General features: G+C 35.8%; 1 protein-coding gene across 3 annotated transcripts in view; it reads left to right on the top strand.

Annotated features, from left to right (window-relative positions):
- Col11a1 (collagen type XI alpha 1 chain) overlaps nt 1-14,413 on the top strand; it is a 214,391-nt gene that overhangs the window by 174,586 nt on the left and 25,392 nt on the right. For all 3 annotated transcript variants that reach the window (XM_060392852.1, XM_060392851.1, XM_060392850.1), the window contains 3 exons: nt 12,120-12,173; nt 12,932-13,039; nt 13,537-13,590. In XM_060392852.1, the coding sequence (XP_060248835.1) occupies nt 12,120-12,173; nt 12,932-13,039; nt 13,537-13,590 (216 nt within the window). The remainder of the gene's footprint in view (nt 1-12,119; nt 12,174-12,931; nt 13,040-13,536; nt 13,591-14,413) is intronic.

Genomic DNA, 14,413 nt, shown 5'->3' with positions numbered 1-14,413 from the left:
TTACTTTCCTGATAATTTTCTTTGTTGCAGTTTTCATCTTTTTCTATCCCTTTTTTTTGAAGTTTATCGAGTTTTTTAGTGCATTTATAGTTTTAATAGTGTATGTTAACCCTACAAGGTTTTGCATTTTTTTATCCTCTTATTTGCTGAATATATAGGTTCAATAGCCCTTCTGTGTTGGAGTCTTTAGAGTAATCTGCCACAAAAGAGATGGGAATTCTTTCTTCTTACCAGTGTGTCTTTTTATTTGTTTCTCTTGCTAACTGCTCTGGATGAAAATGTCAGTACTATTTTACGTAAAATGGGGGTGAGTGGACATCTTCATTTGCCTAAGGATTTTAGAGGCCACCAAGAGCTATTCCCTTATATGCATGATATTATCTGCTGATGTTCTCTATGTAATATTAATACTGAATACCAGTCTTTCTGTAATTAAATTGTTCAGGGATTTTCCTATAAAGATTCGAGGATTTATCGATGCTTTTTTTTTATATTCACTAACAAGATCATGTGGCTTCCATTCTTCACTGTTGAGTGTAATATATTTATTAATTTGTGTATTTGAACTGTCCTTTCACATGGACATTTTTTCCATGTTGACCATTCTCTCATTGACCCTTTGCATCTCAGCAGTATGATCTGAGTCGATATTTGCAAACATTTTCCTTTGAAATTTTAGTTATTATAAAATAATTTTTCAGATCTTTTGGATGGATAGCAGTATAAAATTTCATTTCAAGTGGGTTGCAATCCTTCTTGAGGAAATTGGATTTTTTTTTTGCTTTTCTTCCAATGTAAAATGAAATATAAAGTGATAGTTAATGGGGCAATGAAACCAAATTCAGACTTCTTGTCCAACTGCACTCTTTACCACATGTTTAACTTCAATCAAGTTACTTATCTTCTTTCTCAAGGGCACTGCTCCCTAGGGTTGGGTAAACAAAATGCTAATCAATATTCCGGCAGTAAGTGTTCATGTAATATCCTTGATTATTAGCCATGCTATTTTGTATGAAGTAGTTACTAAATAATAAAGTTATGAAAACGTGTTATTTGTGAACTTACACTTCTGCCTTCGAGAATCAGTTCTTTCCACCTAATAGATTCAAGCATGAACTTCTCTGTCATCAAGGCATTCAGTGTAAATAATATCTTTAACATGTTCAGTTATGTATCCACATCATCTTTATTCATAGTTGCAATTATAGAAAATATAGATCCATCAAGTTACAGTTATAAATTGGATAATTTTATATGAGCTCAAATGATTTATTATTGGTGCTTGATGAATCACCATTGATTCATCTCAAAAAACTTAATATTGAACAGAATAAATTTCATAAAGTTAGGAAAGATCAAATACTTTAGTTCTAACAGTGGCTTTAGTCAGATAACACATACATTGGTAAATGGCTATAATACAGTACCCTTTGCTACCAAAGCAATGCATGGAATAAATTAGGTGTTTCTCTTGTAATATTTACAAAATTTGAGGTACCATCATTTATTTCTGTCATCTATCATCTAAAATCTACAACTTGAACTATACAACTTGCAGAAATAAAATGTGCTACTTTATTACATAAGCATATTTTACATTCTCATATAAGCTAAAAAATCAATAAAGTAGGGCAAGGAAATGGCTAACACTAATCTAATATGTGCTTTTAAAGTGATATAAAGTGGATTGTAACAGTTGGAATTAATATGTGATGAATTTTCAAATTACTAATTATGAATTGTATTATGCAATGAATACATTCACATACAAAATACATTAATATGAAAAGCAACTTACCTGAATCATCCAAGTAGCATATTTTCATTATTGATAGTAAGTACTATAATGGAATGACCGTTTTTGATTTTTGGTGAATTATTTGAATGTTGTCATATCAAAATTGTAGTATTTTTCTGTTCGCTGAATTTAAATAACAATTGAAAAATGGCTGTTTTTTAACTATTCTACTCTTTGTAAAAAAAAAATGGAAGGCTTTGTATACACGTATCACTTGTGGCACAGAAAGAGTGATAACTACACCAAGCTTACAAAAGTATACATATTCATTTTGATGTAGTGAATCAAACTGAGGTCAGCACTATTGAACACTAAATAGGCAGGTTTTCCTCCTTTGAAATGTGAAGTCATTAAATCTAACCTGAGAGCTGCTTAGCTCAACATGTTGAACTGCTTTCTATAGTCAGGTAAATGAACCAACATGGTAAATAGACCTTATCTTACTGACAAAATGATCGCCTTTTTCCCACATCAATGTAAGATCTGTTTTAGTGGTTTGAGAATGTACTCCAATCTCCAGACTGTAAAAATGAGATGTGGTTCACCTTAACACTAGAATTACAGCTTGAACTCTTGTAAGTTAAAGTCAACCCAAAGTATTTAATTTAGTCAAGAGTTCAATCTTAATCAGAATGGTTAGTTTAACTACAGGTAATTTGGGGAAAGGAAAAAATTGATTAAAATATAGTACATAAAATTTAAATTAATGTAAAAATGTTTGAAAAGACAGAAAAAGATAAGAGATTTAAATTTTTTTAATTAATTACTTTGTTCACTTTGTATCCCCCCTGTAGTTCTCTCTCTCCTCCCCTCCCAATTCCTCCCTTTCTCCCCCTTCTCCACGCATGCCCCTCCCCAAGTCCACTGGTAGGGGAGGTCTTCTATTCCTTCCTTCTGATCCTAGTCTATTAGGTCTCATCAGGAGTGGCTGCATTGTCTTCCTCTGTAGCCTGGTAAGGCTGCTCCCCCCCTCAGGGAGGGGTGATCAAAGAGCAGGCCAATCAGTTATGTCAGAGGCAGTCCCTGTTCTCATTACTATGGAACCCACTTGGAGACTGAGCTGTCATGGGCTACATCTGTGCAGGGGTTCTGGGTTATCTCCATACATGGTATTTGGTTGGAATATCAGTCTCAGGGAAGACCCCTGTGCCCAGATTTTTTGGTTCTATTGCTCTCGTTGTGGAGCTTCTATCCTCTCCAGATCTTACTATTTCCCACTTCTTTCATAAGATTAACTGCAATCTGCCCAACAGTTGGCCTAAGCATCAGCATCTGCTTTGATAGTCTGCAGTATATACCTTGTGTGTCTTTCTGCTTCTGGGATAGCTCATCCAGGATGATCTTTTCCAGATTCCACCATTTACCTGGAAATTTCATGATTTTCTTGTTTTTTATTGCTGAGTAATATTCCATTGTGTAGATATACTGTACTTTCTGTATCCATTCCTCAGTTGAGGGCATCTGAGTTGTTTCCAGATTCTGGCTATTACAAATAAAGCTGCTACAAACATGATTGAGCAAATGTTCTTATTGTGTACTTGAGCCTCTTTTAGATATATGCCTAGAAGTGGTATTGCTGGATCTTGAAGAAGTGCTATTCCTAGTTGTCTGAGAAAGCACCAGACTGATTTCCAGAGTGGTTATATGAGTTTACATTCCCTCCAGCAGTGGAGGAGGGTTCCCCTTTCTCCACAACCTCTCCAGCATGTGTTGTCACTTGAGTTTTTGATCTTAGCCATTCTGATGGGTATAAGGTGAAATCTCAGGGTCATTTTGATCTGCGTTTCCTTGATGACTAACGACATTGAGCATTTCTTTAAGTGTTTCTCTGCCATTCTATATTCCTCTATTGAGAATTCTTTGTTTAGCTCTGTTCCCCATTTTTAATTGGATTACTTGATTTCTTGCTGTTTAACTTCTTTAGTTCTTTATATATACTGGATATTAGCCCTCTGTCAGATATAGGGTTGGTGAAGATCCTTTCCCAGTCTGTAGGCTGTCGTTTTGTTCTGAAGACAGTGTCCTTTGCTTTACAGAAACTTCTCTGTTTCATGAGGTCCCATTTATTGATTGTTGATCTTAGAGCCTGTGCTGTTGATGTTCTGTTCAGGAAGTTGTCTTCTGTGCCAATGTAAAAGAGATATTTTGTTGAGTCCTTTTTAAACTCATAAACCTAGAAACTAACACTCAATATTTTACTGAAACAAGTAAATAATGTAGAATGTTATTTTATTAGAACCAAACAGATGCCGTTATGAAATTGGCTGGAAAATGAAATAATTTGAGGTTGTTAATTTCTTTGGGTCCAGTTTTATGTTTATTATATGAGCATAATAACAAATTTCTGATCCTAAACAAGGATAAATTAGATTATATTATCCATATCTAAAGCACTGAACATTTAATCTACAGGAAATTCATAGAAAAATTTGTTTTACTTAAATTTGTATTTCTGCTTTGTCATCTGTGTTTTAATAATAATCAGTCCTGAGCTCACTTAGTGGCACACAGACAAAAAGTATTCAAATCAGAAATATAATGCATATTTTATTATGTTTAAGTTGGTATTTATGTTAGGTATTTTAATCATAAATTTGTGTAACAATCGTTGTTAAGGATTTTTAATGATTTTTTTTGCAAAAAATGAAATCATTAAATTCAATTTTATTTAGGGTTTTTTTTGAGTTTTTTTTTTAAATCTATTTATTTTTTAGATTAATCACAGGTTTTTATTTACTTTGTATCCCAGCCATAGCCTCCGCCCTCATTCCCTCCCAATCCCACCCTCTCTTCCTCATCTTCTCCCTGCCCCTTTCCAAGTCCACTAATAGGGGAGGACCTCCTCCTCTTCCATCTGACCCTAGCTTTGATAAGCTAGGGTTATTTAGATTTTTTTGGCTAAATATATTTACCAGGCAAAACAGGTTTGGGAATTTTTGATAAAATAACACTGTTACTAAACTGAGAGTTAGTTGTGAGGGAAGCATGTAGAAACATAAACACATTATAGCATCCCACTGTGCATTCACTGTACAGAGTAGATTCTGTAAACCGAAGCTCACTGAGAATTCCCTCTCCATAAGCCACTGTGTTCCAGTCAGCTGACAGCAGTGTCTGATGCAACATTAATTTACTTTAGGAAGACCATACCTACTTTGACATGAAAAAAGAGAGTTACAGCAAGAGGGTTCGTTACTCTCCAGTAATAAAGTTTATTGGGAGAAAAAGCAGAGAAACCCATGTTGGACTTTTCCCTGAGAAAGCATTAGAAAAGGAACAAATCAAAGTGTTGCAAGCAACAATACAGGGCTTTAAAGGAAGAGGAGAGCTTTCCATTGAAATCAGTAGAGGGACTTCATTAAAAAGGATAGTTTATGTATGGATGTAATCTAGAACCTCTGCTCAGATGTAGCCCTTGGAAGCTCAGTATCCAAATGGGTACCCTAATAAGGGGAACAAGGACTGTTTCTGACATTAATTCAATGGCGGGCTCTTTGACCCACTCTCCCCTCTCTGAGGGAGGAGCAGCCCTGCTAGGCCACATAGGAGGACTTTGCAGCCAGTCCTGAAGATACCTGATAAACCAGTATCAGATTAAAAGGGAGGAGGTTCTCCCCTATCAGTGGACTTGGAAAAGGGCAGGGAGGAGATGAGGAAGGGAAGTTGGGATTGGGAGGGAAAGAGGGAGCAGCAGGATACAGCAGGGATACAAAGTTAACAAACTGTAACTAATATTAAAAAATAATAATAAATTGGAAAAAAATAAAACACCTGCAGTAGAAAAGAGCTGGCAAAAAAGATCATTAAGGGTGGGGAGGAACATTAGGGCAAAGCCTTCGGGGAAATTTCAAAAATAAAAAGAGGTTTTTTTCAAACATTTCTAACAATGACTCTTGTTAAAAAACTTTCACCAAAGAGATGTAAATTGCATGGATAGTGCTTCAACAACAAACCAAATACTTGGCTTTTAGGTCCCTTCAGAGCTTGGCAGCAGGAAGTATCACTGTGCAATTTTAGTGAGTAAGACTGTAAAGTTAGGATTTGTAAACCAAGACAAATGACTTCTTAATTCTCTGTCCAAGACAGAGATAGCTGCAAGGGGTGGGGCTTGAGTTGTTCAGACTGAGAGAACTGACCTCTGAGAACTAACAGCATCTTCATGGAAAAGGCCAGTGATTTAACAACACTCCTACACAATAACTATAGTTACTGTACCTTCAGCAGGTTTTTAATAATGATAATAATAATAATAATAAATTCACCAATTTCTTTTTTAATTTTTTATTGTTTATTACAGTTTATTCATTTTGTATCTCAACTGTAGCCCTTTCCTCATCTCCTCCTAGTCCTACTCTCCCTCTCTCTTCTAGTCCTATGCCCCTCCTAAGGGGATAAGGGAGACCATCCTCCCTTACTATCTGACCCTAGCCTATCAGGTCTCATCAGGACTGTCTGGATCCTCTTTCTCTGTGGACTTGCAAGGCTACATCTTCCAGGGAGAGGTGCTCATTCTCAGTCACTGAGATGCTCAGTCCTCATTCAGAAGGGCAAACCAGATAGACATCAGAAGTGGGAGAAGTCAGGGAACAGGACAGGAACCTACCACAGAGGGCCTCTGAAAGACAGTGCCCAGCAGTGAATCAAAGCAGATCCTGAGACTCATAGCCAAATACTGGGTAGAGTGCAGGGAATCTTAGGGAAGAATGGCAAGATAGAAAGACCTGGAGGGGACGGGAGTTCCACAAGGAGACCAACAGCACCAAAACGCCTGGGCCAACGGAGACCTGCAGAGACCAATACTCCAACCAAGGACTACGCATGGAGAGGACCTAGACCCTGCTCAGATGTAGCCCATAGGCAGCTTATTCTCCAAGTGGGTGTCCTAGTAAGGAGAGCAGTAGCAGTCTCTGACATCTTCAGCAGGTTTATGAGATGGTTCAATACTTTACAAACTACACACTATAGCCAACCTAGCATGTACAGTCTTCAGATGCATTGCACAGATCTTAACAAAAGGAACATGTCTCTTATCTTTAGTTTGCCTTCACTGAAAGCAAAAGGAAAGTAAACCAATAACTAATTTGCTGTGGTGTTTTATTGTAGAAGTTGAAATTACTAGAAACTTGTTCAAAATGTTACCACTTTTTCTGCATGAATCTCTCAAACGGGCAAGATTAATAGAATATCGATTAAAACATGATGTGTGACACTTAGAAACATCATTCCTTTAGTTATTGAACAAGTAGAAAAATTAAGTTTTAACATTGTTGCATACATACCTTCAGTCATGAATTTTTATTGTTTGATTAAAAAATATTCTTTGTTAAAGTGCTGGAAAGTCATGCAACTTATGTCAACTAGCTGTGGAATTTTAATACACATTTTATAGTAAGTTTTAAATTCCTAAGCCTTTATTCAAATATCTCTAAAATTGCTGGCTGTGAGGACTCCTTCTCATTGGAAAAATAACCAGGATCCATAGGGCCACAACAATAAGGAAAGTATGGTCCCACAAAGGTTTAACCAGGGGTCCATCTACTTTAAATTTTTTTCTTAAATACAAGTATATATTAAATATAATATAATAATGTAGTTATAACCCAGCTCTGGTACTCTATAAGTGTAAGTCTATGTGCTCTTAACTTGTAAGACACATTTCCAGCACAAGTTATTGAGTTTATTTGGCTTATGGATGAACTCGGTTCAGACACAGTAGAAAGTCTTCAGCTCACATAGATAATGAATTCTTCATAGCTATGCATACAAAGTAACCACTGCATGTACACACACGTTTTCAAGTGACTTCCGTTCCCACTGATGATGCAGTAAAATTAGAGCAGCAGATTAGCTTACAAATGACTCTGAGCTGCTAGACTCTCAGATCAGGGTCAAATGAGACTCTTGGTCAGTTGTCAAAAGTCTAATTCATGGTGGTTTCCTATGAGAAGATATTTGATATGATGAATATGGTTCTACAACAATGAGTAAAATAGTTTTAACGTTATTATGTAAAAATTAACATATTAAATTGAATTTTTGATTTAGCTCATTGCCAAAGGAAACACTAAACTAAAAAATTAAGACAAGTTGTTTTAATTTAATAGTTAATATTTCAAAAATGAAAGATTGTGCATTCAAGTTAAAGGTTTAATTAATTAAAAACTGGGTGTGTTCATTGTAATGATATATTACATGATATATAACATGATGTCACACACATTTATGATACATAAGCACTATATATGCTTATGCTTATGTATACATAAACACTATATATGCTTATGTATCACATTGTATATTTATGAAATATATAGATTGATATATTGGGAATAAAATAATATTAGTTCAAATTGCAAATAAAGATATTTTCTTTTACAATTGCTCTTAAAAGTTCATATATATATATATATATATATATATAGGTAATATATGGTAATGTTAAAATAAATTACACATCTTATTGACATTTCATTACATGAGCCACGTCCCAATTAAAATTGAGAACCATTGCAGATTATGCATGTTCTCACAAACATATAGTTCAAAATAATATTAGAGTGGCTTGGGAAATGACTCAGTAGTTCATAGCACTACTGCTCTTCTAAAAGTCTAAAGACATCAGTTCCCAGAATGCCTATCCAGCACCTGTGAACTGATTGTAACTCTAGTGTCAGTAGATTTTCTTATTTTGATGGGATACCTGCACATACATGTCATGTACACATTCTGAAATACACACATACACAATAAGTAATAAAAATAAATATTTAAAATAAGCCTAAATGTTCTGAAAAAAATCCCAAATTAGTGCTGTTTTACTTTTACTTTTAGCTACTCTAAATTGGAGTATTTAGTTAATGAACAACTATCAATTTTTAATGTAAAACTAAGAAATTTTCCCACTTAATATGTACATAAATATTTACTGAGATAGCTAATTTCACATTAAATTCAACAGTTTATTTTGGTAACATTTAAATTGTCAGTACCCTTCTCAGTCTATGATTTTCTTTCTTCTTCCTTGATTTGCAAGATCAGCTTTACATACTTGAACCCTAGCACACTCACTTTGTGCATGCAAATCAGCCAATGGCCAGCTGTGAGTCTCTGAAGAATGTCATGTCCATCCAACCTATGGCTTTGTGCTCGCACAACAATGATCAAAAACTAAAGTATCTATCACAGAAAAACTCTCATCTACCCACACTGTAAGAATCAGATCTGGCATTCAATAGTCCAGAAAGATTTCCTCCACAATGGATCAAATACATCCTCTATACACTGACATCATCATCATATATTTTGGTGTAATGTTTTTATTAACCTACATGTCTGTCTTTGTATGAAATTTCTGTATGCTCCTTATGGCTTTTATTTTATTTTGCATTTATATTTATCATAGTTAGCGCACATTGGATCACAAGTAATATTTATATATTTGAGACTTGAGTGGAAGATAAACAAGTTACATGATCACACTGTAAACTATTAATAGTGGAAAGAAAATTATGATATTTTTTTATAAGTAGGAAAATGTAATAATAGTGACTGTTAATAAACTTAACTAGGTTCTTCTGTGCAAACATTAGAAATAACTAAAATCATATTCTCCCATGGGACTCGAATATCTGTGCTGCCATTTCAGAAAATAAAGACAGGGTGACTTACAAGGAACAAAATCTATTTGGTTCATAGCTGTGCAAGTTGGGCAGTTCAGCATAAATTGTCTATACTAAGGAAAGGACTCCTTATTACATTACCTATAGCCTGTAGGAGCAAACTATAATGTAGTGATCATGAGTAAGGATAGTTAAGGGGGAGCCTCAGAAAGGGAGAAAGAGAGAAAGACACATATGGTATATGCTCACTCATAAGTGTATATTAGCCCTATAATACAGGATAAGCATACTAAAAACTATACTCCTAAAGAATCTAAACAAAAAGGAAGACCCTAGGGAAGATGCTCAATCCCCATTCAGAAGGACAAGCAAGATAGACACTGGAAGCAGGAGAAGCAAGGAACAGGACAAGAGCCTATCACAGAGGGCTGAATGACTCTACTGATCAAGGTATTGAAGCAGAGGCTCAGACTCATAGCCAAACTTTGGATAGAAGGCATGGAATTTTATGAAAGAAGGGGGAGATAGACATACCTGGAGGGTACAGGAGTTTCACAAGGAAACCAAATAGAACAAAACAAAACAAAACAAACAAACAACAACAAACAAACAAAAAACACCTGAGCTCTGGGAGGCCTGCAGATGCAGATATCTTAACCAAGGACAATGCATGGAGAGGACATAAACCCTGCTCAGATGTAGCTCATAGGCTCAGTATCCAAACGTTGTCCCTAGAAAGGGCAGCAGGAGCTTTCTCTGGCATGAACTCAGTGTTGCTGGAGGGTGGCAGCCTTGTCAGGCCACAGAGGAAGACAATGACCATGCAGCCAGTCCTGATGAAACCTGATAGGCTAGGGTCAGATGGAAGGGGAGGAGGACCTCCCCTATCAGTGGACTAGAGGTGGGGCATAAGGTGAGGAGAGGGAGGGGGAAAGGATTGGGAGGGGGCTACAGCTGGGATACAAATTGAATAAATTGTAATAAATTATAATAATTTAAAAATGTTAACAAAAAAGAAAGGGGGAAAGAGAATGAAGGAGCAGGAGGAAAAGAGGGAACTATTACTGCAGTAAATTTTACTGTTGGTGTTTTCAGAGTAACTGTCATTGAGGTATCTTAAAATACACATTACACTGACTAGTGCAACAAGACTGTTTCTTGTTCAATACTGTAATAGTATGAAAATTTAAAACATGTGCTCAATACAGAAACTGCTGAATAAACAGATGTACAGTAGCATGTTCTTCAGGATCTGCTTCTCCCTATTAGATATTAAACCATGTGAGCACATTAAGGCATGCACTTGAAGTAACCATTATGATTCAGCATATTACCATCTCCTTAAGGAACAGTTCATAGAATGTATACACATCTTACTTTTGATTTGAGATACCTGAATGTCTACTGCATATACAAAATTGTAAAGGTAGTGAGTGAGTTATAGCAGCGTTATTGGGGGGAGAAAGACTAAGCATGGCTTCATTGACTCTCACGTCCAAAATGATTTTCCAGAACTAGAATTTGATGATATTATTTAGTTTGGTCAATGTAGTATGGAGAGATAACATGAAAGGTGAGGATTTAACAAAATTAAAATACTGAGATAAGATCTGAAACAAAAATGTTATCTTCATGTTTCACCAAATATCACAACTGTATCTATTCTGTTTAACCTCAATATCCAATCTCAGTCAATAATTTTAAGTATGATATTTGAGAAAATTGAACAGAGTGAAACAAGAAGAACTGGAGGAAATTTTTAAAAAATTATTAGAGATTATTAGTTCCTTATTCAATCTTTCTTTACATATTCTTATCTATGACATTTTGAGTATAGTCTTTTTTTCGTGTCTAATCCAACAGTTTTAATAATGACATTATTTTTAATCTTATACATTCATGACGTTAGTCTTTTCACAAGAATGAAACTCCTCTGACTGTTGACCTTCATGATTGTAAATGTTATTTTTCTTTAGCTGGTGCATGATCCTAGAATGCACGAGGAATTAAATGTTCTTACAGTGAGCCACTCCCAAAACATTCCTAAAGATAAAGATACAAATAATGTTTGATGTATTCAAGGAATTCCGAGTAATTAAAAATAACAAATAATCTCTAGCATTTACACCCACAGTAAGTTTTATTTTTCTGCCCCTTTTTGAGACTTGGTTTCATTGTGTCGCTCTGGAGAGCCTGGAACTCATTATATAGGCCAGGCTGGCCTCAAGCTCACAGCAGTTCATCTGTCTCTTCTCCCTGTCCTGTGTGCTGAATTTTAAATCATTCACCACTATGGCCAGTTCTTCATCAGCACGTGGACTTGGAGAGGGGCATAGGTGGAGATGAGGGAGGTAGGGTGGGATTGGGAGAGGAGAAGTCAGCAGGCTATAGCTGGAATACAAAGTGAATAAACTGTACTTAATATAAAAAATAAAAATTTAATTACAAAGAGATGCCTTTTTAGTTTCCATATTGATCTTATTTAATGATGTTGAACTTACTTAGTTGGTGATTTATCTTAAATTATCGAAAAGGGAGTTTTTGAAAGAAAATTATTGTTAAATATCTGTGTTGTGTTTTATACAAAAAAAGTAATAAAAGCTACATTTTAGGAGTCCAGCAACAGTTCTCAAGTTTGCATATATTTCCTAAAGTGTTGCTTTTAAGGTAGTACATATCTAAATACAATTTTTAATTTACAGGGTCCTCCTGGGGCTTCGGGTGCAGAAGGAAGGCAAGGCGAAAAAGGTGCTAAGGTAAAAACATGTGGAAGTGATGTGTTTGGCAATTTCACGTTTGCATCAAAAGTCATCTATTTCAACACATTAAAATATAATATGGGCTTTATCATTATTACTATTAGTTTATTATTATTAATTTGTTTATTTTTTCATTCACTTCATCTTGGTTGTAGCCCCATACCTCCTCCCCTCACACTCCCTTCCTCCCTCCCTTCTCCCTTTCTCCTTGCCTATTCCTGAGGAAAAGGGAGCTCCCCTTTCCATCCACCCCAGCTCACCAATTTGCATCAGGATTGAGTATGTCCGCTCCCCTTGTGCCATGGTAAGGTAGTCCCGCCAAGGGGAAGTGATCAAAAAGCAGGCAAGTGAGTCCTTGACCCATGAAGTTCCCACTTCCCTTACTAGAGGAACAACATGAAACCTAAGCTGCCCATCTGTTACATCTTTGTAGGAGGCTTATCCTGTAGGAGAGTGCCAGTCCCTGACACTATGAAAGATACTCTGCTAAGCTTGCAGACAGGAAACTGACAGAGTTATCCTCTCAAAGACTCTCCCTAGCAGTGTCTCAAAACAGATACCTCAAAACACTTTTCTTGTGGACAAGTGGGAGGAAAGAGAAAAGGACCTTGAAGTGACAGGAGCTCCACAAGACCAACCAAGCCAACTAACCAGGGCCCAGAGGGTCTTGCTGATACTGAAGCATCAACCAAGGGCCATGAATGAGCTGGACCTAAGCTTTATCACTATTAATGGTATGTTTAATTTTCAAACAGGGAGAAGCTGGGGCTGAAGGACCTCCTGGGAAAACTGGCCCTGTCGGACCTCAGGGTCCTTCTGGAAAGCCTGGTCCAGAAGGTCTTCGAGGCATCCCTGGTCCTGTGGTGAGCATCTCTGCTAAGAAGTACTGCTATTAAATAACTTTAAAAACTTAAATGTACGAATTAATATGCTTGTCAAGCTGTTGCTTCGTAACTTAGGTTCTGTGGGAGTCCAGTATTTCTAATAAAGTTATTGAGTAGCTTAATTTAATTAATAATACACTTAAAATATTTATGTCATTTATTATAAAAATTTGTGGCAAAGCTTTAATTTTTTAAAGCAGAAAAAATACTAAGTTTTAATGTGACGATGATAAAAGGTTTCAGACACATACCTCTGCATTATGTACCACATGTGCATGGGTACATATAAACATGTGGATATGTATACATGAGTATATAGAAATACACAGTCGCAGAGAATTTAAAAACACAGTATTTGCATGTTCTCAGGCTGTACAATTTACAGAGAATATTTTTTTCCTTTGTGCATGTCTAACACTTAAAAGTAATAGATATTATCTTGTTTAACAAACAAAGTTTCATTTTCTTTAATGTAGGGAGAGCAAGGTCTTCCTGGTGCTGCTGGCCAAGATGGACCCCCTGGTCCTCTGGTGAGTAACTTTTTCTTAATTTATAGAGAGTTTCCAAAGATAAAATTATTTGTAAGATAGAATTTGTGAGTGCTTATCTCTATAAAGTGTTTCCTACTTTTCAAGCAAGACTATTACACATTCAAAGAGAAAAATAATCCTGATGAGAATATGTAAAGTTCAAATTACTCTAAGAAAGGATTTAGTTAATCAAAGTAAACTGTTTCATACTCCCTCAATGCACTACTTGGTCCAGATAATATTCCCTTTTCATGCACTTTAGATGAAAAACACATTTTCCACTCAGAATAAAATGCTGTTAAGGGTGAGGCTTGTCATTTTCTCAGGGCAGACAGTTATCCAACGTGCATGTGATCAGACTTTGTTTCCTGGTCTTTTGTTTAAAGAAAAATCTTGGCACGTGAAGTTGGCACACAAATAGATGGTTCTGTTTGTGAGATTAAAAAGACATTATCCTGGCTCCTAAAAAAGTGTGTGGTTGCTTTTATGTTGAAGTTGGAAACTAGTGTGAGCTCCACATACAAACAGCATGCTTGATTAATGCAACAAAGCTCTGGCTTGGCCAACATCTAAGGGTCCAAAGTTGCTCTTGCTAAAATATAGGCATGAAGTGACATTGAAAATATGTCCTTTAAAATCATTGTTTGCCAGATCACTGGGCTTTAAAAATTGATTCAATTGATAGAGGTTTATAAACACTGACTTTCATTGCTATATCTAAGGGATAAATTAAGAAAAGTAAACATAACTCATTGCATTGAAGGAGTATGATACAGTTTACTTTGATTAACTAAATCCTTTCTTAGAGTAATTTGAACTTTGT

The sequence above is a fragment of the Meriones unguiculatus genome, chromosome 10 (genome assembly GCF_030254825.1).
Source record: "Meriones unguiculatus strain TT.TT164.6M chromosome 10, Bangor_MerUng_6.1, whole genome shotgun sequence".
Classification (NCBI taxonomy): Eukaryota; Metazoa; Chordata; class Mammalia; order Rodentia; family Muridae; genus Meriones; species Meriones unguiculatus.
Note: the sequence above shows the minus strand (reverse complement) of the source record. Positions and strands in the feature narration are given on the sequence as shown.